The 27,183-nt window shown below is 40.8% G+C and overlaps 1 protein-coding gene across 3 annotated transcripts in view; it reads left to right on the forward strand.

The window, feature by feature from the left end:
• The window catches only part of FER (FER tyrosine kinase), a 154,088-nt gene that overhangs the window by 27,635 nt on the left and 99,270 nt on the right, over nt 1-27,183 (forward strand). For all 3 annotated transcript variants that reach the window (XM_083576786.1, XM_083576787.1, XM_083576788.1), the window contains exons 8-10: nt 1,023-1,142; nt 2,345-2,467; nt 3,443-3,632. In XM_083576786.1, the coding sequence (XP_083432912.1) occupies nt 1,023-1,142; nt 2,345-2,467; nt 3,443-3,632 (433 nt within the window). The remainder of the gene's footprint in view (nt 1-1,022; nt 1,143-2,344; nt 2,468-3,442; nt 3,633-27,183) is intronic.

A 27,183-nucleotide genomic window follows, 5' to 3' on the forward strand; every position in this document is an offset into this window, starting at 1 on the left:
GCAGGAGCAGAACTGCATGATGGATGCCCCACCTCCCAAAAGGTCGCTGCCTGCCTTTGTTAAGTGGGCAGAGCCATTAACCCATCCCACTAACCTAGAGCTGGGAATGGGAAAACTGTCTTTAACACTGTGGAACAGCAGATAATTGGGTGGTGACTGCACATGCATGCTGCTAGTACAGCAGCATCTGAGATAGTGTGGTTTAAGTCACCCAACCTTTTTGAGGGACTGCTTCATACAGGTGAATAGTTGCACCAGCACTATGTGAGTCACATGTGTGAGCTGTCAGTTGTATGAACTGGTCCTCCTTTGATCGTGTGATTGGTGTAGATTGCAGCCATTTCATCTGCAGAGAAGGAGCTTTCAAGCATATGACTAGAAATTCTTATGGGCAAAAGAACTGTTCCTCAGGCAAGAGGTTAGTGGGATGGGGCATGGGCAAAGGAAATCCACATACGACTACTTTGGCAAAGGTCATTGTCAGCTATGGATACATAGTTCGTAAAAGTGCTTACTTTCTCTACGCTTGTTTTAAATATAAAATATATTATCTCCCATGGTCCTTCCACTAAATCTTAGTGGAATCTGTTGGTTTTCAACTTGGAAGGAAAGTACATTAACGGCCAGATTTGCGGAGATCAGGAGGTAATCGATAACACTGTTAGATGTTAGTCCCAGGATCTTAGTATAATTGTCAGAACTAACAGCCTGTAGCTGGCCAGCCTGGTATGGAAGTAGAATACAGTGTCATTCCCACTTCAGATGCTTGGTGTTAGTCTGTGTCCCACCTTTGGCAGTTCCTAGAACAAGCAGTCCTAGTAGCTCAGATGAAATCCCATTTGTGGGACCTGTATTCATATAGAGTCACAACAGCGCCTATGGACAACCGTGATATGTTAATATCCTGATTCCTTTAATTAAATGCAGTTGTATTTTGGTAGACTACGAATAGCATATTGTACTTGTGTGTGAAGTGTCTTTGAGTATTATATCAAATCAATCAATGTTTTGCATCTGTGAAGGACACCAGATGTTGCGCAACAAGAAATAGAGTTTGATACATCTTTATTGGAAGAAAATGAAAATCTTCAAGCTAATGAGATTATGTGGAATAATTTAACAGCTGAAAGTTTGCAAACGATGTAAGTAACTTAGTCTCCTTTCTCATTTTTTTCATCTTGCCATATATGGTTCAGTTACTGGCATCTCCAGGTAGACCCCCTATATGAAAGCTGGAGAGCTGTGCCAGTCAGTGTAGATAATACTGAGCTAGATAGACAAGAGTTTGCTTCATTGCAATACAGCTTCCTATGTTCCTATTTGTTGACCAGGGTGATGAGCAAAGTGATTGCAGTATAATGACCAGTAAGCTTAGGAGAGTGGGGAATTGTTACTGGGGGTTAGTGATATATCAATATTTTGTCTCTTACCGGTATGAACTCCAGACCGCGATAAAGGTTTCATATTTTTCCCCACCCTGTAATATATCGAGAATGCACTACCCAGCTGGCCTTGCAGACCCAGCAGGCAGGAAGCAGCACTTTACTGCAAAGCAAACCTTTACTGCAGAGTAGATGACCATTTCCTGCCTTCAGATCTTTAAAGCATAAGCCCCTGCTGCCTCTCAGCTGGTGTTGCAGAGTAAAGGGCTTTACTTTGTAGTAAAAGCTGCTTTCTTCCTGCAGGGTCTGCAAGGCGCAAGCCCCGTGCCTCTGGCTAGAGACAGATCCAGCATAACAATAAGCTTCCCTGCCGAGGCAGGGAGATTCACTAGGCAGAATAGAGACCCAGCACGATATCAGGCTAAGCATGATATCAAGGTCTCTACTCTGCCTAGCAAGAGACATTGTTTGTGCCTTAAAGCCCCGTGGATCTTATTGGCAGAAAAATAAATCGGAATTGATTCCGATCAGCAAACAAAGTTTCTTCTTCGTGATAAGATCAATGTGGCTTGGCTCCTGCTTTTGTTAAGGCAAAGAAGCAACAAATTACTTTTGCAGGAAAGGCTTTATGCATTTGGAAACCAAGGTGCAGATGATGCTGGTGAATGGGCTGTTGAACTTGCAAGTATCCCACCAGCCTGAGCCAACATGGCCAGTGCACAGGGATGATGGGATTTATAGTTCAAAACAACTGGAGGGCTATAGTTGGTATAGAATGTATTTCCCCCCAATCGATGTGATATAAGCAAATAATAACAATAGATGGATATGTGTTCATATAAGTGTATATTGCTCTCTCTTACATTTTCAGCTGTATTCTGATGAAAACACTAGGGAGTTGCTAAGTGTATGCAATATATATTTGTGAGATGAATATATAATTTTTTTCATTGAATCCTTAGGTTGAAAACAGTAGTAGAAGAGCTGATTCAGACACAGCAGACACTTCTAAACAAGGAAGAGCTAGTATTGGAATTAGAAAAAAAGATAGAAGAATCTTCTAAGATCTGTGAGAGGAAATCTGAGTGAGTATTAAAAAAAAGTCATGAAGTTTTAGTGTGCCATGATTGGATCTCATATCTGAAAATACTTAAGCAAGCCTGTCTGTATTCAAATGACTTGTTTATAACTTGTTAGGAACATATATTCCAAGGTAGCAGAAGACCCTCCGCAATTGCTCCAATTTGGGCATTAAAATCCCCATAAATATGTATAAATGCTGTGGGAAATTTACCACTGACCTGCTCCAGTAAGGAAGTTAAATCTGACCATATCCTGGTGGTCAGAGACTGACTATTAAGCGGAGGAATGTAGATGTTTAAAAGCAAGGTTCCTAATTGTATTAGCTCCTAACAAGGCTGGATCTATTGACCAGTTAGGTAAGCTTTCATTAGAGGAATATATAGCAAAACCTCTTACTTGGGATAAGGCATACCCAGCCCCATTTCTTGCACATTTGCCGTGTAAAGAACCAGGGCTGTCCATATAAGGCAAATAAATTACACCGTGCTGCAATTGCTTTGTAGTTACCTCCATCTCCCTTGCCCTAGCTGCTCCGGTTGAGGATTTCTGGACAAAATTTCTGGACAATGGAGTCCCAGATGATTTATTTTAAGCACTGTGGGTCTGTGCTTATGTGGTAACCATATTAAAACCATTAAAATTGCAGAATATCCCTCAGTCAAGATGAGCTTTAAAATTCCTTATCAGCAGAATGCTGAAAGCCGAATCAAAAGTTGCCCTCTCAGCGCCTTTCCTATAATTAACATATATGACTTTTAAGTCCACGTAAAAGTAAAACAGATAAGCTCCTTGCCTGCATGTTGCAATTAACATGAACAGCTGAGCCAATTGACTTTAAAACTAAGACAAATTAAAACAGACGGTGTAGCTCAAAGGACCTGTCACCATCCTCACCCAGAAATCCATGTTTTTTGAGAGGAGAAATTAACTTCAGGTTCCCCCCCCCTCTAAATTAATTTTATCTCATTCATTTTCAGTGTTGTGCTTCTGTTAAGCCAGAAACAGACACTGGAAGAATTGAAGCAAACTGTTCAGCAATTGAGATGCACTGAAGTCAAGTTTGCTGCCCAGAAGGAACTTCTAGAACAAAAAGTGCAAGAAAATGATGGGAAAGAACCGCCACCTGTTGTAAACTATGAGGAGGATGCCAGATCAGTTTCTTCAATGGTAATTCCTGTGATTATTATGGTATAACAGTGGCATTAATGGTGTACTTGTATGGGGCTGCAACTAGCAGTGACTGTTAACTGGAGGATATAGCACAACTACAAGGCATCCTGTTTCACTTTAGAGTTACTTTAATGATACGTTGATGAATTAGGATCTTATTTTTTAAAATTGAATTTTGGTGCAACTGTAAATACAAAGAGAACTTAAGAATGAGGATCTTACTCAATAGATTGCTTTAAAGCTGGATTAAAATTAAGGTGGCTAGTAGCGCATCAAGACCGAAGAGAAGACAGGTTTGCATAAAACTTGCATAAGCGAATTGATATGTGTAGATTGAAATTCAGAAACGATTGCTGTAATTTAAATGAAAGGGCAGCACTTATTAACATAAGTCTGGGGCCAGAAGACTTGTGTGTCTGGTGAATCTACTGCCTAAGTTCTAATTGCAGAAGGGCAGCTTCAAGGCTTCATGGACTACGATAGCCATGACTATATCCTCTTTGTCCAGAACATTACATTTCCAATTACTAGGGCTATGCACCAGACTTGACTAAGTCCTGAATCCTGAGCCACGTTGTGCCTATTTGGAAGGATTCAGGCCTTGCACAAGTCAAACTGAGATAGCCACAGATCCCTGTGGGTTGTGTTGAATGACCCAGAGGGATCTGGGGCTGTCAAGGATAAGGCATCAGGCAGGAAGAAGAGGCGTGCATTGAGTTCCTTGTGACTGACAGCTGCCTATTTTGAGAGAAGGTAGGAGCCTAATGCCCTGTGACTCTCCTTCCTGCCTGATAACCCACTTGATCAGTGCCTCTGCATAACAGCTGTTGAGCAGAGGCATTGATCCTGTGTGGTGCAGGGTGATCCTTGCAAGTGGCTTCCCTACAGAGAAGTCACTTGCAAAGCAGCACCCTGAAGGATAGATGCCTTCAGCTGTTGTGTGGAGGAGGCATTATTTCTGCACGGTATGGGTCCTGGATTTCCTGCTGACATCATAGGCTCACTGGGTTGGAAGCTGTAGCCCTGCTCTGAAGACGAGGTAGGAAAAGAAATTATTTTGGAAGAGGGCAGTTCCCAATCAGCTGGTTTATTAGTTTCTGACTATCCTGGTAGAATGGACTATATGGATTTTGGGGACTCAGTTATGTTCTTACCTTTTGGAGTAGGATATAAATCTCTGGATCCCCACAGGAATTCTAATTCAGAATATCTATGAATTTTTGTGGCTTGGCATTGCTTCTCTTTCATGGCAGGCAGATAAAACAAAAAAAGATATAATTCATTTTATTATAGTTAGTAACCATGCATCGATGTGTGGGAGCGATTCACTAGAAATTTCTGAGTGGCTTTTCTCAACATGCAGAGGTTTGGAGCTTGTGTTTGGTGAAGAAAATTTTCTCTCATTTTTTTGTTCTGCCTGTCTGCATCACATCAACATGATATCTTGGTTTGCCGGAGAGAGGACTTCATGACATCTATATCTCATGCATATGAAAATGTGCATTTGATATAATTTATTTCTGTCTCCATTAGGGCATGCTTGTTTTCCCATAAACATGTCCAGATATACTGTCTCAATACTGGCTATTGTTTCACCCTCCATCTCTTTTCCCATCTAGTTGTTTTTCAAATGCCAAAGTTGCATTCATTCCCCTGTCACTATTATTGGTATGCAAAACATGAGATGTACATGCTGCTCTGGACAAACTAATTTGATAAGAGCCTCTGCTAGAAAGTTTGCAATATAAATTAGGTATAGCATAGCAGGAAAAAATATATACAGTGGTACCTTGGTTTAAGAACAGTCCTGTTTAAGAACAATTTGGTTTACGAACTCCACAAAACTGGAAATAGTGTCCTGGTTTGAGAACTTTATCACAGTCTAAAAACGGAATCCAAATGGTGGAAGAGCACCGGCGGTGGGAGGCCTCATTAGGGAAAGTGTACCTCGGTTTAAGAACGGTTTCGGTTTAAGAATGGACTTCCGGAACAGATTAAGTTTGTAAACCAAGGTACCACTGTATAAAGAAAATTAACTGAGAGAAGGAAGAAAGGGTTGCTGTATCAGTACTTAAGAAAAGTAAATTACCGTATTTTTCGCTCTATAAGACGCACCAGACCACAAGACGCACCTAGTTTTTGGAGGAGGAAAACAAGAAAAAAAATATTCTGAATCTCAGAAGCCAGAACAGCAAGAGGGATCGCAGCACAGTGAAAGCAGCAATCCCTCTTGCTGTTCTGGCTTCTGGGATAGCTGCGCAGCCTGCATTCGCTCCATAAGACGCACACACATTTCCCCTTACTTTTTAGGACGGAAAAAGTGAGTCTTATAGAGCAAAAAATACGGTAGTTTTCTGATAATATTGCCATGGCCATACTAACCATAGAGGCAGCTTGCAACTACTTTGGGTGCCAAAATGCCCGGGGTGCTAGCCTCACCTATGTAAACAGAGCACCACTGTGTGGACTTTTGAAGGCGACACAAGAGACAGCTTAGTAGCTTTTAAACTGGGTGATACTCCCTCCCTTCCAGGAAAGATAAACGAAAGCCTTTTGATCTTCATGGAAACACACTTCACTAAATATGTGCCTGTTTTGATGTGGGAGCATTTCACATGCATACCTCTAGTCATTTCCTTGCATTTCCTGGACTTTACACACCCTAGTCTTGGAGACTAGCTTTCAGAGGGAAAAGGGGGCAGGGAGGGTGTTTCCAGGAAGTGTTGGGACTGGAGGGCATTCCTACCCCATGATACTTGTGTGCAAATGACTACTACCCCCCACATTAGTGCTCTCTATCTTTGCTTTGTAAGATGGGGTTCCCCTACCCTTAATTCAAAGAAGAATGCTAAACACATCTTTTCTGTAATGATTGTGATTGGTCATCCATTTATCAGAATGTCTTCGATAAAACAAAAGTATTTTGTTGGTGAATTATATATAACCTTTTCTCTTATCTCGCCATGCTGTGGTTCTTAGTCATTTTTTAATTTACCACATATAATGATCCTCCTGAATGAAAATTATTTATTTAATTAGAAGTTAAATTGTTGTTTCCATTGCAAAGCAGGTCATCCTTTTGACCTTTTCAATTTTGTTATTTAGATCTTCTTGACTTAAACAACTATGAATGCCTTAAACATTTCTGGTTTATGATCAGCAGCATTCTTTTATGAATTTACAGTTTTGTCGAGCACAGAAATATACATTCAGCAGCATAAAAAAACCTTGCTATCTCAACTATCCTTAAGTAAATTATGCAAAGCTTCTGTACGCAGATGCAGCATAAGGTTTAGGGTATAAGGTATCTGTAAAATAGATTCTTGATCAGATTTTTTAAAAAAAATATATCATTTTTATAAATTAGAGTGTTACTGATCGCATGGGTTTCAGTTTGGCATGCATTTAAATATTTTAAATGTTTTTAGTGAGAGTTCATTGCTCAGTTTTTACTTGCCCTCCAATACAGCATGGAAGCTAAGGAGTGAATGGGGTAGAGCTTGGTTTTGTGTTGCTTCCTTCCCCACTCCCCTCATCAGAGTGTGAGTCATTCTTTCAGATAAACACAGGATCTCCTTGTATTTCATTTTCATCTCCTCACAGTGAAGGAAAGGGTAAGAGAGAGAGAGAGAGAATGCTCAGAACCCAACCTTATCACTTCCTAGGGGGTTAATTGGACTGTATTTTACATTAATTTGTTTCCCATGCTTCCACTTACTGATTACCCTTATGGATTGAGAGAGCTCTGTCACCTTGCTTTATGTCACTGATAGCACTGACCTTCATCTGGTAGGCTGGTTCCCACAAGTTGGTCATAGCTTGGCATTTAGTGGGCTGCCCCTGTAACACTATTTCTGCATATGGTAAAATAAATAAACAAGTGGGTTCCATAATGCATATTTGCATTGAAAGGTGCTTCCTAGGTGTGGAAAGTTGAGAACTGCAGGTGTAGTAGTATGGAATTTGGACAAACCAAGGCTAAGCTCCTGTTGCTTCAGTGTGTAGCTTGATGAGTGACCACCTTGACTGTCCTATTGGGAAGATAAAATATATTAATTCCATGTATCTCTGAACTCCCTGAATAGAGGAGGGTAGGGCATGAATGTGATAAAATAAATGCTGCAGATATCAACATTTTGATATTGTGGGTAGTTTCTGTCAGCTTTCTCTCATAAAGTATTCATAGCATTTTAGTGTTTATTAAGCTTAAGGGCAGGATTCTGCAGGGAAGAGAAATTGTGATATAACTTTATCTTGCTCACTCATGATTGCATGGTCAATGTGAAATTTCAAGATTCTTGCTAGAATCTTTGTTTCCTCTTACAGTTTCCTCCTGTGAAATGGGATCAGGTTCCCTGTCTACCCCCTGCTCCTGATTTAAAATGGGATAGTAACTTCATTTGTATTTGGTAGCTTTTCCTTGGAAAAACTTAGTTCATAAAACTGTTATTTTGAGGTTGTGTGTGTTGTATTCAGCTAATGTACTTAATAGGAATTTTGCATGTCCAGTGAAACAAATAAAATCAAGTTTGGTGATTTGTAGTAATGAACACTGGGGGGAAAGAAAAGAGAAAAGAGAAACTCAAAGTTGCTTAAAAACATTTTTGTCAGCATTTTGATATCAAGAATTCCAAAGTGAGATCTTAAGAATGGTTGTGATTGAAGCTGAAGTTAGAAATATTCATCTTGGCATTAAATCAGTGACTGTCTAATAAAAGTATTCATCTTGTTTTTGAAAGCTGTATTTCATTACTGCAGCAAATAAACTGTGGGAACATCAAATGTTTTATCTTTTTTCAAGAAAGTGAATAAAAGCAGAATAACATTAGAACTCTGTGTAGAAATGAGGGAATGCAAATGTATGGAATGAAAACAATGTTAACATGACGTCATGACAGCATTCTGGAGGAAGTTAGGATAACTCTTCTGTTCCTAAATGACCAGGGAAGGAAACCTTGACAAAGAGGTCTAGGCAGTATAAATTATTTTGGTGCTTTTACCACGAAAGGTCTCCTACATGATGAAGTAAAAAGCCTGCCAAAAGTGGGTCCCAGAACTACTATATCCGATGTCTGATCTCTTCCTTTCCCAATGCTTAAGAACACAGATGGTGGAGAATGGACAGATTTACAACAGGGAACAGAGGGCTTGAAGAATTGGGGATGAAGTGGGGAGGCACTATCACTAATAGCAAACTCAGGTGGCCAGCTCTGACAACCACTGCAGATTCTGCCTGCTCTCTGTAGCCTGCTTTGCTCTCTGTACAACTGGTCTGAAAACCTGCTCCAAAGGAGCTAAATGTCAGTTCTTCTGTCTCATAGTGGAAGAGAGACTCTGATCCATCATTCTATAAGATTTGCAAGAGAAGCATGTATTATAAAAGTGTGATATGGATTTAATCATATAATGGCCAGGTTTTGATGTAGTGCTAATAAGCTATGATTTAATGTTTCATGTACAAGCCTTTGACTCCTACAGCTACGGGGAGGGAATTGGAAAGTTTCACTTCCTTGTTCAACCAACTGCTGCTCCTTATGTGGGAAGTCTTAACTGCGATTTAGGGCAGCTTCCCCAACCTAGTACCTTCCAGATGTTTATGGCTGCATCCCTTATCAGTCATGTCCAACATAGCATACTGGCTGGGACTGATGGGAGCTGTAGCTAAAACATGTGGAGGATACCGGTTTGAGAAAAGCAGGTTTAGAGGAGTAAGTCAGGATCAGAAACTCTGCTATGAAGATAGCTGACTAAAAACCTACCGTACTTGGACACTCTGTGAATCTGTATCAATGTCCAGTGCTTTAAAAAACATGTTTAGGGGTAATCTCATTTTCCTACTCATATTGAAATACTGCCCCTCAATGAGGCCAAACTTAGATTCACAAAATGTTTAGGGGTATGCGTACTCCTGCGTCCCCCCAGAAAAAAGCACTGTCAATGTCCATCTCAAATTGTTCATATCATCGACAAAAAATAATAGTTCAGTCAAAGATGGAATGTTAGGTATAAAAATCCATCATATCTGGGTCAGTTTGCCAGTAGGTGGAGCTCACTGCCAGCTTAAAGGTATGATTTTGAAGAAAAACCTTTATTTAATTCACAAGTTTGTTTTTTAGAACAAAAAATTACCCATAAGGTAAGAGAAGCAATTGATTAAAACAAAAGTTTCTCTGTACTAAGGGAGACTGCCTTAAATCACAAATGTATGCTCAAATTTTAATGAGGCGTACTTTTGCTGCACTTCAGTAGGGAGCATAGTCAGATAAGGTCAAGCTGGGAGAAAATCATGGACTCTACCATTTGCTTAATGTCACATCACCATCCTTTTCAGTTAATACAGAGAACATAGTTGGGAGGGCAGCTTTTGCCAACCTGATGCCTTCCAGATGTTTTGGACTACAGCACATCAGTGTTAGGAGATAGCTTAAGCAACATTTTTAGCTCAGGCAGCATCTTTAGAGTTGGTGCTTGGTTTTTAGGGTCATTTTAACTGTGTGTATTATTTAATTACATTCTTCCCCACCTGCCCACCCAATACTACTTGTATTTTTAAAAGCCCTCAAGATAGATCAACATCCCATATTGTTTGGCCCGCAGACTTAGGATCTGCTGTCCTAAATCTCACTAGGATCATGCACTAAGCTCTTATGGCTGATTTTTTAAATAAAAATTCTATTCTCCAACTTCTCTGTAATGAATTCAGTTTACAATTTTTTAAATATGTTATGACTCTTAAAAAGAACACGGACATCTACTTTCTGCTACACTTAAAAACACAACCCCCCCCCAGCTCCCAGACCCTATTTCTTAGAAACCCAAGTTATAACCTGAACCTATGCATGTTGATTCAGAAGCACGTCTCACTTTGTTCAGTAGAAGCTTCTTCCAGATACAGGATTACAGCCTCAAACTCTAAGTGAGTGAAATCTGTCCCTTGTCTCAAAGCAGATATAATTCTGAAGTAGGTAGGCTGCATGAGCAAAGCATTTAGGTCCATAGTTTTGGATTGCACCGCTTGGTTGTGCAAATACTTCAGTTAGTTTGTTGAGGACATAAGAGAGGGCCTTCTCAGTGGATGCTCCCAGATTGTGGAACTTGGCTAGGCTGGCTCCTTCTCTGCTTTCTTTTCACTGGTAGGCAAATACGTTTTTGTTCCAATGCTGTTGGGGCAGGGTTTTCTAAGGTGTATCTTGTGCTTTTGTGTGTGTGTGCTTTCAAATAGTTTTCAGTGTTTTCAGTGATGTTTTTATACTTGGGCTACTTATTTACTTTGGCATTTTTAGATATTTATATTTATTGTGTATGTTTTAGTTGTATCTGCTTTCTGTTGTTATATGTGTTGCCTTTGGTGCTTTACTAGGAGAAATGTGGGATATAAATAAAATGAATAACTAGATAAATAAGAGTGGCAGCCAAGTATGTTTTAGCTGTTAAAGCAACCAGTTTCCTTGTTGATTTAAATCACCTTGAATTAAGCCAATACATCTACTCTGCTCCAGAGATCAGCTGGTCACAAGGTTGTGGTTTCAGTTTTGGGCGATAATTCTTTGAGGCTCAATACTCCTTGTGACAAGATTGCCAGCCACATGGTGAGGCCCACATCCCAGTAGAGAGCCTACTGTCAATGCTTTAAGCACCTGCTGTTGTTCTTCTTCCTTGGTGTTTTTTTGCTCTCGCTTACCCTTTCCCAGAGAGCTGCCACTGGGATGGGTGAGGAGAAGGAGCCAGTCACCTTTGCATGATTTGTCCTCTCCCTCAGGGAGGTGGTTTGGGTTGGACCTGGTGGAAGAGGCAAGTGGATGGGCAGCAACAAGAGGGGGGCACTGATAGCAACTTGCCCAAAAGCTCATCAGAACCTGGAATTGGCACTGCTTTGTGTTATCCCCATGCTCTGTCAAGGCTTTCTTTCTTTTGGTATCTCCGAATAAAATCAGTGCATTTGTTTAAGTGCTATATTTTAGTTTGCTGCTGCTGTTGTTTTTAATTAAATCACACTCGCCCTTGGAGACTGCTGTTTAAACATTTCCTTAAGCTCTCTCTCTATATATCCATATCCATGTACCATAGGGTTACAGTGTGCCGCAGCACAGCCAAATGCATGCAAGTGTTCTAAGCATTTCCAGGAGTAGAATTTTCATATCTAAAGTGACACAGGAACTCTGTCAGATTCTGGGGCATTCTATCACCGCAGTAACTGGAAGCTCAAGAGTATAGCCTGGAACACCTGCTCACCAATGGAAGCATTTCAGTAATGCCTTAAGTACTATGAAAGCGCTTTCTTTATAAATCAGAATGGAGTTAAAAAAAACCCTGTTGACTTGTATTATGGCGAGCCTGTAAATAAGCGGAGCAAATGACTGATCGCTTGCAACATTTTTGTTATTGGGTGAAGAATAACCTTGTCTGGCAGCATATGGCGTGAGATATAAACTGACTGTTTTGCTAAGATTTGGAGACTTGATTTGAAGTTGGGTACAGTTGAGTTGAAGATTGTATGTCTGAAGTTTAGGAATTAGCAGAATCGCAAGAGAATTATTTGAGATTCCTGATTGCTGACACACAGCTAGATTTTTTGTTTTTGTTTGGGGCCAATCATATTTAGCATACTAGAATCCACTATGGACCGAAAATGTAGCAAATGTCCGGGGTTTGAGGAGAAACCAGACCATGAACACCATACTACACATAAGACGGTTGAGTCTGGGGTTCCTCCAGTTTCCTCTAAAGCTCTGGTTCCTGCGGTCCCTTCTAAGTCCCTCACACCTTCTACAAATACAGGAAGCACCAAAGTTTCGGTAAGATTCTAAAAGTGTTTATCTCAAGAGAATGATTTGCACCATAATTTTATGGTGCAATGTTGAAATTTGCTCCCCACCCCCATTTGTGCTGAGTCAAGCTGTTGAAGGAATGTTAACCTGGATTTGTATTTGTTTGCCTTGTGTTCATATTATTTATAATTTCAATGGCTATGATTTGACCTGGCCGTCTTGTGTGCAAAGAGGTTGGGTTTTTTTGCTAATTTTATTCATGTGCGTGTTCCATGAGCTGATGTCTGGATCCAACCTTCTCTTATTGAAGGTGTATTCTTAGGGTAACCTGTTAAAGCAGCACAGGAGTACCCCATTAGTTAAGGCCAGTAGAATCACAGAAGTAGCAAAAAAGAAGAAAGGTGTCACATTTACAAAAACAGCACCTGTCTACCCATTAACTTGAAATATGGTAATAATTGACCTGATGGGAGTGTACAAATTTGCTGAATCTCAAACTGATCTAATAAAATTTGCCACAGATACAATGCTGGAAATTGACACTGACCCTTTTTGCTGAAAACTGACATTAAACGTTGGAGTAAAAACAGTTAAAAAACAGCCACATGGTGAAGTTATGAGCAAAGGTTCAAAAGTTAAACCTTTTCTTAGCAAAGCAAGGCTGGCCATTCACAAAACTGGTTTTTAAAGGAAACTTTTGGCCAGGGCTTCAGTGTTTGCAGAGGGAGCTACCTAGTGGAAGCTGTGTGCAATGCCTATTCATTGTACAATGGTTAGATGTGGGCTTGCCAACATTTTTGGACATACGGGCCCATTTGGAAACCTGAGGAACTGTCATGAGGGACACTACCTCACACAGGGACACAGACACATGAACCCTTACACTTTGCTCCATACTAACACCCCTTTCTAGCACTTTCTAGCACTCAAACCCAATGTCTGCCGCCTCAGACAGAAACCCTGCACCACACTGAAACAAACCGTGAGACACACATAGGCATTAGGCACGGCTTAACTCAGGGGTCAGCAAAGCTTTTTAGCAGGGGGCCGGTCCCCTGTCCCTCAGACTTGTGGGGGGCCGGACTATATTTTGAAAAAAAAAATGAACGAATTCCTATGCCCCACAAATAACCCAGAGATGCATTTTAAAAAACACACCGATTCCCGGACCGTCCGCGGGCCAAATTTAGAAGGCGATTGGGCCGGATCCGGCCCCGGGCCTTAGTTTGCCTACCCATGCCTTAACTCATAGTAGGATTCCTACAGCCATATAATAAGCCTCAGGTGCTTGATGAAAGCAGTACAGGACCAGGACAATATGGGAAATATTTTTTCATTCCAGGCACCTCAACCTCCCCATCTGAATATGGGCCTGAAAGATGAAGGGAAAGTGTTTGTGCGTGAAAGGCAAGTGGTAAGCAACACAGTTTGCGATAGTTCATAGCTGATCATGGGGCGTGTATTCAGCTTTGGGTTCCAGTTTCCCAGCTAAGAATACTTACTGATAAGGAGATATCATTCTAGCTCTTCTTGCAGTATTCATTGTTATAAAGAAACCAGTGAGCGCTGAGGATTCTCCACAACTTACTTGGAAAAAAATGTAAAGACCCATAAAACGCTATTCAGGTTACTCATCTCAAGAACATGATTTTGATTTGTTTATCCTGTTTCTTGAACTCTATTAAAAAGAGCCTTCTATAAGAATATAATCTTGTGGAGAAATGGCAAACAAATGAATGAATTAATATTTTGAATTAGGCTAAACCTTTTAGGTGTTAATGTTTGTACATTAGTTAAATGGTTTCCTGAAAACTCATATATAATTTTAATGCTCAATATAAAACTGCTTGCTCTCTGAACTATGATATAAGCTCATGTGAGAAACATGGAGGACAATAGACTTGGTTTCCTCATTTCTCATTTTTTTCAATCTTAACTTTAGTTCTCCACATTTCTGCAGCAATTTGCTTTAAAAAATTTTTTTGAACATTTTAATGTGGATTTCTCTTAATGAACACATTTTTGTATGCAATTTGTCTAGTACACAGACCTGAAAACAATTTTCCATAATACACATTTTGTTATTTTCACCAATACTTGCATTTTAATGCACAACTTCTCCTCATATAATGCATTCTTGTAGTCGCTGATTGTACCCAATGTAGTGGTAAGGTAAAGTCACTTAACAGTACATTTGTTCTGCTACTGAAATATTTTGTACCAGTGAAATGTTGTTGAATGTATAAGCAGTTTTCTAGTAACTTTGCGCACCATCAGCTGCATAGTGAGTTTCTTCTAGCGCAACTATGGTTTTGGACTCTTCTGTTACACAATATTAAAATACACTCAAGAACCCTTGTGGTGATGGACAGAGAACATTTAATACAACCCCTTTAGTTTGGTTGGAGAACTGCATTGTAAAATTTGGAGAAGTGTGAATATCAAAGGGTGGCTGATTTTCAGTTTGCATATTGGTGCAGATTGGGTAGTTTCTCATTAAAATGCAAACAAAATAAAATTTCTCCCCCATCCCTAGCTTTGGGTCACATACATGGCAGTCCTAGGCATGCTTACTCAGAAGTAAGACCCTCAGAGTTAATTGGATTTCACACTGAAGTACGTGTGCCTAGGCTTGCAGTCTTAAATGCTGAAGGAAAGAGATGGACTGAGCTCTGGCCCTTGTTTTTTTAAATTAATTTCAATCCTGCCCTTTCTCCCAAAAAGGATCCCAGGGCAGTTGACCATTTTGCTTCAGGCCATTAGCTTATTGGTTCATATGATGCAGGGGAAGAAGTTACCGTGTTGAAAAGAATGTGGAGATAATGCAGAATTTTTGAAGAGGTTCATATTCTTTGCTGGGTTTGTTTCATTTGCTCCCCCCCCCTCCGTCCCCTGCACACACACACTCTCTCTCTCTCCCTGTGTGTGTGTGTGTGTGTGTGTGTGTAGTTTTTTACTTTTGCAGGGCAGTAAGCTTCTGCTGTAAGCATATGATAGCACAGTTGGATTGCTGGGAGCAACTTATGTTCCTAAGGTAGCAAGATCACACCAAAACCCATCAACAGATATGTTTAAAGAAATATATCTCAGCTTTTTATTTATTCTTTCTGGAGTGATGATGGCAAAATTGTGAATACCATTGTTTCTCCCTAAGGAAATGTGGGTGTAAGCAACAAACATGCAAACACACAGAATACATATAACCTCCTCTGTGAATATTTTAGGTGATCTCGATGCCTAGAGCAATAGCTTTTCTGGGAATAGAATGGGTTTCTGCTGCATAGAAACAAATCGATGGTAGGGATAGGAATGAAGGCATTTTATGTTCTAGCAAGGTAGAGTCAAAGCAGAAAATCCAAGGGTGTCCATGGCTGAGAGGTCATGTGACTGACAACTTAAAACACCGGATTGTATGAGGATATGAAATTATAACAATATCACACTTTTTTAAAAAGTTACTATTAAAATTCCTATACTTACATCAACAAACTATGTATTTATTCCAACATTAACAGCAAGGGGGTATACAGCATGCAAAATTACTATTGGATCAATAAATAACTAGTTTGGGGAAAAGAAATTCATGTTCCAAAGGACTGCCTGAATAACAGGAGACACCTGAAAGTCGGCAGGGATGATTCCACAAAGAAGGGCTTGCCATCCTAAAGGATCGGTCCTTAGTACTCAGGAGTAAACAAATATAGATGGGCTGCACACCCAGGTTTCTCCTTCTCAGTTCACAGTTCAAAATCTTGGGACTTGCATGTTACAGGTGATACGAAATCAGAGTGTAACAAAACATTGTACATCTAGGCTATTACAAATAGACCTCTTGTTGAAGGATGTATTCATAGTCTTGCTGAGCTGACTGCCTGACAAAAACAGCCACCTTGGTTTTTAATCTGTTCAGTCTGCATATCTCTTTCTGTTTCAGCGTATGAAAGGGTAAGATTTATCCTTTAATACAGTTAATGTAAAAAGCTAAACTGGTTAAGAGTGCATTTCCTTCCCTATCTCGCCAAAAGCTGATCAGGGTTAATTCCGTCAGGCTTCTGTTTTACTGAGATAAAGAATTTTCAGTATCTCTCCACATGAGTTTCTAAGCAGAGGGTAGACCTGCAAGATAGTCATATCTAACTAGATTTTTAATAAACTTCTTCCTTGTGAACACCGAGGTGCGGAAATATTCACAGGGAAGGTGGTAATTTCAGGTAGCTTGGAGGCATGATGTTTGCAAAGGCACCTTAATTGGCTGTAGGTTTTTCATATTGAAAATGTAGTTTTAGAACGCAAGTAAAGAGCTCATGGAACAAAGCTCTGCTACCCCGCCTGTAACTGATATTCTGCAGTATTTGGATACTTATTAAATATTTCAGTAGTGCTAAGAAGCTGACTGCATCTTTTTAGGTTTTATTCCTCTTGCTTAAATATGCATATCTTTAAACTGTAAGATAACGGTTATGTACATTGGCTGTTTGTTGTTATTACCTAGAGTCTCGTTAGGTGATATTCAACAAAATATTTGGTATTCAACACAAAAATTAGCACTGGTGCAATAGAATCTCCCCCCTCTCCGCCCCCGCAATTCGTGTTCCTTTTGCCATCCTCAGATCTGCTCTGGAGGGTTGGGGACACCCAGGGAGAGGAGAATGTTCCATTGTGCAAGGAGAAATTATTACGCTGATGGTATGTTCACATTAGTGCTATGTTGAATACTATCCTTTATAATAAAGCAGGTAGTGGGTTTTCTTTCCACACTATTTTCAGTCCTTTTCTTATATGCAGCAAGTTTTTTTTTTTAAAAAATGGATTCTTAAATGTTATAGAAGGAGGCTATTCCATGGGCTAAGGAGAATGTTTCAGTAAATGGAAATGCTCCCATTTCTATGGCAGTTACCTGTTTCCTTGTGTTAACCACTGTGTATGTATGATATAGCCACCCACACCCATACATAAATAATACTGTAATGTGAAGGTTGTGAATGTTTATGCTCATTGACACTAGCATTAAAACATTACGGAGGCATTTCTGGTTTCTGTTGGATTTAAAAGACATTCAAGACATAGTTAATATGTCTTTGGCTGAAGCTTGGCAATGCTCTGATGACAGAGAAAATGAAACGAAATGGCCATAGCCCAGAGAATCCTGCAACTAAGCTTAATGTCACATCATGTCTGTGTATTCATGTTTCCTGTCCAGCATTCCTCTTTGTCGCATTACAAACCTCCTTTGAAGACTTGTAGAGACAGGATTTTAAAAGCAGCCTGATGTGAGATCCATGTTGTATTTAAACAAGTAGTTAGAAGTAGCCTGACTTGGCAGGCTAAAGCCCATAGGTATGCTGAAATAGCCTTTTGGGTTATGGCCAATAAGTAGATTTTGAGAATCAGTCAAGATTGTGAATGACTATGCTATACCCTATGAAGGATAAATAAAAATACTAGGAAGAAAATGAATCTGTATGTGGGTGAAATTCTGAACTCCCTCTGCATCTTCCCTTTTCTTTCTGCCTTGTCTCCCTTTCTGCAGTAGCCCATCATATTTTTACATTGGAGTTATTGGAGAAATGACTGGGGTGTCTTTGTTAGGCAGTGTCAACATAGTCCAGACAGGACAACCAGGGATCATAGAATAGTAGAGTTTGAAGGTACCCCAAGGGTCATCTAATCCAACCCCTCTCAATGGAGGAATCGTTTCCACAGCCATCCCTGGGTGGACTCATACCACCAACCTTTTGTTTAGCAGCCAGATACAGTGACCCATTGCACCACAGGATACAAGGGTGTGCACAGGGAATGCAATGTTTATTCAGTTCAAATCCTCTTTGATCTCCCTCTCTTTCTCTAGGAGCTCTTGGTGCTGTGTCAGGTTTGATTTCTAGGTAGCTCATTTCAACACGGTCTCCAATTAGCAAATGCAACATACTTTTCTGCTCTTGGTGTATATGATGTACTGAGTCAACTTTGTAGTTTTAAAGCTTGTTTAGACACTTCTGCATGTGACAGACTTAAAAACTGTCAACTGTAGAAAGCTTTGGGGGGGGGGAATGGCAAATTAACAATGCTATTTAAATAAAAAGGTGAACTAATTACAGATCACCTTGTCTGATAATTTTTTTTTGTCTTTATCAGGCTCATTACATTAGTTAAGGACTGAAAAGTGAAGCTGGTGTTAAGTTTTGAAGGTTCAGGGAGCTAGCTCTGCAAAGAAGCAACTGGTTTTAATGTTTTCATAACAGTTCTCTACTCTTCAGCTGCCATGTTTGTATTTCCAATAGATGTCAATGTCATGAACCAATGATTTCATTTCATGACTATATAATCCTTAATGTGGCCCATACATTTCACAACTGAAACTTTTATTTGCAAGATAAAATTGCTTCAGCTTGACTTGTGAACCCAATTCCTTTTAGTAGCCTTTTCAATCTGTTAATTTCTATCTACATATCTCCATTAAATTGTAAAGGCCTTCTCCCCTCTGTATTTCATACAGTGGTACCACTGGATACAAATGGGATCCGTTCCAGATCCCTGTTTGCATCCTGAAGTGAATGTAACCCGCACGTGCGCGGGTCGCGATTCGCCGCTTCCGCGCATGCACGTGATGTCATTTTGACCATCTGCTCATGCGTGAGCGGCGAAACCTGGAAGTAACGTATTCCGTTACTTCCAGGTCGCCACGGAGTGCAACCTGAAAGCACTCAACCTGAAGCATATTTAACCCGAGGTATGACTACTGCCGGGACACGGGTGGCGCTGTAGGCTAAACCACACAGCCTAGGACTTGCCGATCAGAAGGTCAGCAGTTCAAATCCCCACGACTGGGTGAGCTCCCGTTGCTCGGTCCCTGCTCCTGCCAACCTAGCAGTTCGAAAGCACGTGAAAGTGCAAGTAGATAAATAGGTACCACTCCAGCGGGAAGGTAAACGGCATTTCTGTGCGCTGCTCTGGTTCTCCAGAAGCGGCTTAGTCATGCTGGCCACATGACCCGGAAGCTGTATGCCACCTCCCTCGGCTAATAAAGCTAGATGAGTGTCGCAACCCCAGAGTCAGTCACGACTGGACCTAATGGTCAGGGGTCCCTTTACCTTTTATTACTGTACTGAGAAGGCACTTTAGAAAGGGACCCTGTATATCAGGGGTCCTCAAACTAAGGTCTGTGGGACAGATCTGGCCTGCCAGGGTTCTGAACCCGGCCCGCCCGGAAAGAGCCAGTGCCTCCACCTTATTCTCGATGGAAGGAGGCGCAGAATCTCCGCTGCTCCATTTCCCCATTACAAGCTCTGAAATGTGCTTGCAACCAGGGTAATTTCCGAGGGGCTTGCTCATGAACAAACAAGGTGGGCGTTCATCTGATCCAAGCCCCTACCTTGGCAGCCCCCTCCGCCACTTGTGGGTCTCCTCAGAGGAGGGGCACCGTGCCAAAAGCCCCACAGAGCAGTGTTGGGCGCTGGCCACAGGCAGGGAGAGGACAGGAAGGAGGCAGGCAGGCAGGCAAGCAAACAAGCAGAGGTGGGAGGGAAGGAGAGAAGCAAAAGCTCCCTCAACTCAGGACCCAAACCCTGAAACGCATAGTGTTAAAAAAAGTGATCCCCTGTGCGCTCCTGAGCGATCGCTTCATGCCCCCCCCCTCGGTGCTTTGTCCCATTTCCGCCACCTCCGCCACTGTGAAAGCTTCTATTCCCCGCGTCTGCAGCTGAACGTGGGAAGGAGGGAGGGTTGCGTACTGTTGGCTGAGCATTTTAATCAATCCCACCCCCAAAAGCTCAACAACTTTGTGCTCTTCCCCCTAAGAGAAGCTTTAAAACTCCTGCTAATCCCTGCCATAAATAGCTCAACAACTGTTGGCACTCCACCCTAAAAAAAAAGTTCAAAAACTGTGGCCAATACTCTCCCAAAAGGCTCAACAACTCTGGGCAATCACTTCCATCTTGGTGGATCACTGCCCTAGAATTATAGTATTGTAGAGTTGGAAGGGACCCTGTTGAGAATCACCTTTCACATTTGCTCTCAGCCTTCATTTGCCCTCCTCCTACTATGTAAATTTACATATCTCCCCCCCCCCCCCACGGTTGCTAGTCCTACTCGGATGCTAGTCCTACTCAGAGTAGACTTACTGAAATGAATTAAAAATCCAGACAATAATTTCAAAGGATCTGCCCTAAGTAGGATTCAGTTGGATGTAGCCTGTTATTATGACCAAAGTATCTTACCCAAAAATATCTGCACAAACCAGTTTATCTGAGTGCATTTTTCTCAGGGTGGGAGGACTCATTTATTTATAATTCCCTAATCATATGGGACTAAATTGCATTATGTTGTAAGGGCTTTTCATAAAATCTCCAGATGTCCTCAGCCTCCTACCCTTTTGCCCTAAGCAAGTTTCCAACCATTGTTCCACCTAGCTCAGTATTGCTTACACTGACTGGCATCAGTTCCAGACAGGGATCTTTTTGTGCACTACAAATAAAATATGTGCAGTGTGCATAGGAATTCATATTTTTTCATATTTTTTTCAAACTATATTTTTCATATTTTTTTCAAACTATTGTCCGGCTCCCAACAGTGTCTGAGGGACAGTGAACTGGCCCCCTGTTTAAAAATTTTGAGGACCCCTGCTGTAGATTATGTTAAAACATAGATGGGTAGGTATATATGGAAAAGAGGTGGTTCTTGATAGCAAGGTCCCAAGTTTTACAGGGCTTTCTAGGGCTGGAACGACTCCTTCTTTTAAATAGAAGATTTACTAGCCCCTGGACTCAAGACAGCTCACTTTCTCTCCCCCCCGCCCCCCGCCATCAGATGTAATAAGCTAAAAGAATGAGGGGTACAGAAATAGTAAGATGTAAAAATGTAAAGAATGTACAATAGAAAAAAATTGATCATGCATCAAGATATAAAGATATGAATTAAATGGTAGTGTTATGTGAGCTCTGTGCAAAACTGGAATCCTCTCCGTCCCCCATTTGTGCAATGTTCCCCCTAGAGAGGCTCACCTCCATCAACATTAATGTCTTTTCAGTGCCAGGCAAAGACCATTAAAAAAAAAATCCTAATCATTGTAATATTTTTGAATGCTTTTAACACTATTTTATCTCTTTTAAATGAACTTCCGATACTGATACCATTTAACTGTTTTTTTAATGGGAGTTGGGATTTGACCAGTTCCTCCAAGTTTGTGATTACCGTAGCTATAATTTTTGGTCTGGCAATGTCTTTGTTTGGTTCAGTTTTCTTGATTTAATTATTTTGGTGTCTGCATTCAATTCTTTTTAAACTGTGTAATTGTATCTCACCTAAAATATATGCCGTCGGGCTAAGAAACATAATAAATACTCTTGGTATTTTAACAGCTATATTGTGTTACTTGAATTTAGTACCAAATGTGAGCTAGTGCAAATAAATGCTGCAACATACATGACTTGTCCTGAATTGAAATGAGGTACTGCCTTTGTAGTGGATAGGCTTCTTTTAAGATTAGGTTATCTGTTTCTCCCATGATGCTTGTGCAAAACTGATATTGTAGAGAAACTTCATTTCCTTCAGTAGCTGAACAGGCTGCCCCCATTTGTGCAACATAGGATATTTTTTTCCAGAGGCAGTAATGTATAAGAAATATAATACAATTTAAATTCATTGTGGGTGAGGTAATGGTTGTGAGGACAAAAAATAAAACCCAAATAAATTGAAAAAACAAACAACTGAGGAATTGATTTCAGTCTCTTTCACATGAATTACACATACAAAAAAGCAATCCCCCAAGTTGGAGAGATCATAATCCTTGAAATGACATCAGATGTATTTCTTTTGTTCTGATTATATTGGAGAAGTTTTCCAACTGGGAAGATGCAAGAGCACACATGAATGGCTACCCTGAGTGATTATTCAAATATCTAATCTGTCTACAATTGTCTTTACAATATCAAAGGCTGTCCTGGGCAAGTTTAGCATCTAAAACCCTATGTGTTTTCCTACATATTACTTCAGCATTTTATAATTTGCGTATAACTGACTTGGAGATAACATTGTTATAAGAATGCAAGAAAGTTTCCTGCTAGATCAGACCAAATGCCTATAAAGTTCAGCATTCTATTCTAACAATGGCCAACCCAGGGTATCCTTGTGAAGACCACAAGTTGGACAGGAGTGCAATATTGGTCTCCAACTCATGTTTATGATCGTAAGACGAGCTGCTGGATCAGGCCAACGCACCATCTGGTCTGGGCAGTCTATTGTCACAGTGACAAACTAGATGCCTGTGGGAATCCCGCAAACAGGACCTGAGTTCAACAGCACGCTGCCCATTTGTGATTCCCAGCAGTTGGTATTCAGCAACTGTATAGGCAGAACATGACCATCACAGCTAGTAGCCGTTCATTAGCTTTCTAATCCATGAATTTGTTTCATCCTCTTTTAAAGCTATCCATGTTTGTGGCCATCACTGCTTCCTGCAGGAGCGAGTTCCATAGTTTAACTGTGCTGCACGAAGAAGCACTTTCTTTTGTCTCTCCTGAATCTTCCAACATTCAGCTTCTCTGGATGTCCAATAGTTCCGGTGTTATGAGAAAGAAAGAAGAATTTTTCCTCTATCCACTTCTTCCATGTCATGCATAATTCTGTTAGCATCTATCATGCCACCTTTTCTGTAAACCGAAGAGTACCGAATGTTGCACCTTTTCCATCCTTTTGATCATTTTAGTTGCTCTTTCTGCATTATTATGAATATGAACACTTCGGTCCCACTGTTCCTTTGCTCAGGACATGACAACAGTGGCACAAAAGGATTGTTCTTCTATATGCTTGCTAATTCTTTTCTTTAACAGTACTTTCCACCAGTTTTCATGGATGTTAAACTAACTAGCCTGTCATTTCCAGGATTCCCCCACTACCAGATCCCTTCTTAAAAACTGGTGTTACATTGGCTCTTTTCCAATATTCAGAGGTCTACAGCCATGGTGAAAAGACAGCCATCATGATCAGTAGCCTTTGATAGCCTTTGATATCTATTTCTCTTTTAAAGCTGTCCAAGTTTGTGCCTGTCACTATATCTTGTGGTAGCAAATTCTGTTAACTATATACTGGGTGAAGAACAACTTATTTCTCTCTGTCCTGAATCTGTCACTGTTGTTGTTTTTTACTTGATGACTCTGGGTTCTAGTATTATAAGAGGAGAAGGGGGAAATATCTTTTTCCACACATGCATAATTTTATATGCCTCTTAGTAGGTTTCTTATTTGCCTCCTCCCCCCTCCAAAAAAATCCCCTAAAAGCTCTAAACATTAAACATTAAATATTTTTAGGAGAAAAATATTGGGATAATCGCAGGTGTGCAATACTGAGGAAAGGGTAACCATAATTAAAGGGCTGGAACAACTTCCCTATCAGGGGGATATTTTTTTCAATATTTTTCTCCTAAAAATATTGTAAATTAAATTGGACTGAGAGACACTGACTTGCCAAGGTCACCTAAGCGAGTTTCATGGCTGACCAGCAATCTGAACTCAGCTCTCCCTAGTCCAGATGCAACACTGTTTGCTATAACACACTTCCTCTTGTATGTTCTGTACCTTGAGAAAGTATTAGAAGGAGCTCTAATTGCTAATTGCTTTGGAAAGAACATTTAAGTACATTAGGTGGATGAATTGAAATGATATTAGTGTCACTTTGAAGTGCTTATCTACATTTCAATTTTAGATATGTGTTATAAATAGGATTTGCGTACTGTGTTGCTTGGTAAATGGAGTTCAACCAAGGGATAGTGCCATATTTACATCCAGTTAACTCCATGTGTTGTTGGAGTTCAGTACTTTTAACCAGATTTTGCATATTCAAGCTTACTCTGGCCTGGTTGTCGCAGTTTGTTGTTGTACATAATTTCTAGCTTGAAGAAAAGAGTGGGAGATTGATCATACCATTTGATGTGTGCACACTGTCTTATGTGGGAGACCATGGATGTTGTATTCTGTAATGAGCTTGTGTACATTCTTTACTGATATAATACCAAGGAATGTGCCAGGTGTGTCACTCTCCTTTCCTGGGTCCATTAGTGCATTGAGACTTCTTCTTGTTGTTAAAAGGTGATAAAAATATTAGAAATCAGTCCTTTACAAGGTGTATTTTATTGATAGTGCACTGCATCATCAGATTGGGTGTGGCTTCATCTCAAGTATTTATTTCTAGTCAAAGAAGTTGTATGCATTGGCAAGCATATTCCTTCATTTCAGAGCTGCTGGTTTTAAAAAGCCAACAGTTGGCCTTCAGGAACACTGTCTTCTCAGCAGCCCGAATGTGTTTGGTGACTCAGCCTTTTGAATGTTAGCATGAGTGCCATCTGGAAGCTTCTTGAAAGGCTGTCCAGCTTTTTCATAATATTGGTATAAATTAGGCTACATGCCATTGAAGTCAGAAGTATAGTTCTTTCGGATTGGACCAAGGGTCTAGAACTCTTTCCCCACAGTAGTCAACCAGAAGCATAATGTAAAGTATGGAAGGGTGCACCATAATCAATGCCTAATTATAGTGTGACTTTGGGATGGGGTGGAAGTTAATTCCTGCAGCTGTGAAACTCTGAACTCATTGTGAGCCAAGCCCAATTCTCCTTCCAGTTTGTTGCGGGTTCTATTGCCATTCCTCCCTATTGCCAGCCAGTCCTCCTGCCTCTCTTCTACCCTTACCAAAGTTATTCTTGCTAAGGTGGGGGACAAGTTGCAGAGAGGGCTGGTGGTGGAGGCCTCAGCTCTTAAGACCTGGATGCTTGTATGGTGTGTCAGTGCCAATGAGCAAGGAAAAGTTTCCACTATTCCACATAATTGATCCAGAAGGCACGGGAACATACATTCCCCATTCTTCTCTGTGCCAATGGTTTCTCTGTCTTGCAAAGATGAAACCTCTGCTTCTGCTCCAGCATGTTAGTGATTCCCCCCTCTTCCTCCTCCTTTTTTTGGGCAAAGATAAGCCTTAGGGAACAGGAAGACTGTGGGGAAGGCTGATGGAGAGATCCCTGTGGCTCATAATGTTCCAACATTACATGCTGAAAGAGCAATCTCTGTTTCTCCACCCAAGCTAACACTTGAGACTTTTTCTTTTTTTCTTTTGGAAGAAGTGGAAAGAGTAAGCCAACTCTGAACAACATGTGGGGAGGGGGAGTTTACCAGTCATTACTCATTTTAATCTTCAAAGCCTGAGAAAAATTAGTTCCTAGCTGTATTTTAATGTTGATATTAATTTAAGCTGTGTTAGTGCTCTTCCAGCTATATTTTCCATGAGTACTGTATATTTTACTGATTGCATGCAGTCTCTTTGGAAGTGTCAAGGCTGTGTTTTTCCCTGGACATACCATGTCATTTTTGCAGGATCAGGACTTGATGGCAGCATCTCTCAAGCAACTAGTTACTGCTGAAGCCGAGTCGAGTTTAGGGAGACTTGGCAGGAACTTAAATGACAGCTTGAGGGCGTAATAAAGTTTGGCAGGTTATTGAAGGCTGCTCTGTTTTATGTCTCTCTCTTTGTTTTGTACGTTTCCTTCTGTGATTTTCTTCCTTGATTTAATTTGTGGTTACCAAGGGACATGGTGAAAGACAACAGGTCTTGTATTGCTGCTCCTGGTGGTGCTGGTGATTGGGGTTGGGTCCAGGGAGTGGTGACTACTTATTTGTGTTAAGGGGGTGATGCCTGCTGCTTTAAAGGAGGTGGTGGTGTGGCCACTACTGAAAAAAGCTAGCCAGGCACCCAATGCATTTTTCCAGTCTCAAATTCTTCCTTTTGGGGGAAGGTGTTGAAGAAGGTTGTTGCTGGAACAACAGCAGGCAATCCTGGATGATGATTTGGATCCATCAGTGTGGGTTTGGACCGAATCCATATCATCACCCTGATGGGTGGTCTTTATACAGAGAAGGACGGGGGGGGGGGTGCAACCTTGCTCCATCCACTTGATTTATCAGTGGCTTTTATACTGTTGAGCATGGCATCCTTCTGGACTCACTTTGTGGGATGGCCAATCACTTAACTCACTTGCATCTGTATTAACACATGGAATTTGGCCACATACTGTCAAATATCAGGCTTCTCAATGGCTGTGAAGTACATGGGGGATTCTATAAGAATGCTAGCATTTCCCCCCCCCCCATGAACTCTTAACATTATTTTGACCCATTTGCTAAATAGCCACATTAGAATACCTGTCCTAGCTGATAAGCTTGGATGCGCATGATGCAATCTGTTTCATGCAGAGTTACCGTTTTGTATCTGTCTTGGCAGCAGCTGTTACTGACCTACCTGTATTGAACAAAGATCTAGTAGCATTTTTTCCCTTGGCAACTTCTCTGCTTACCGTGTGTGGAAAATAATGAAGTGAGTGGATTTAATATCTGTAAATGAAATAAATGTATGTGTTTAATGACTCCAGGCAAAACAGAAGAGCTAGGACCATCATTGTAGATACCCATTTCTGGGGGGGGGGGTGTTAGTGAATGTAAAATTAAGGCATTACTGGGATGAATTTGTAGGAAAACTCATCAGCATGCACACATCGTTTTTTGTCCCTTTCCCCCTCAGTGATATGAGAAGCAGTCATTTAGCTGCTGCTAATCCCCATGACTCGTTTATCTGAAGAAGACCCTTTATCTTGTCATTACCTGAGGTGCGTGAAATGAGCTGATCATCCCAAGTCCTGGCAGACCTAGAGGCAAAATTAGGCACCGTATCCATGGTAATGCAGTGAGCGGTTTTTAAAGTAGCCATTTAATCCATTGATATAAAATCGACCCACCAGTGGACTCAGA

Source organism: Podarcis filfolensis (assembly GCF_964270895.1).
Source record: "Podarcis filfolensis genome assembly, chromosome: 11".
In the NCBI taxonomy this organism is placed as follows: Eukaryota; Metazoa; Chordata; class Lepidosauria; order Squamata; family Lacertidae; genus Podarcis; species Podarcis filfolensis.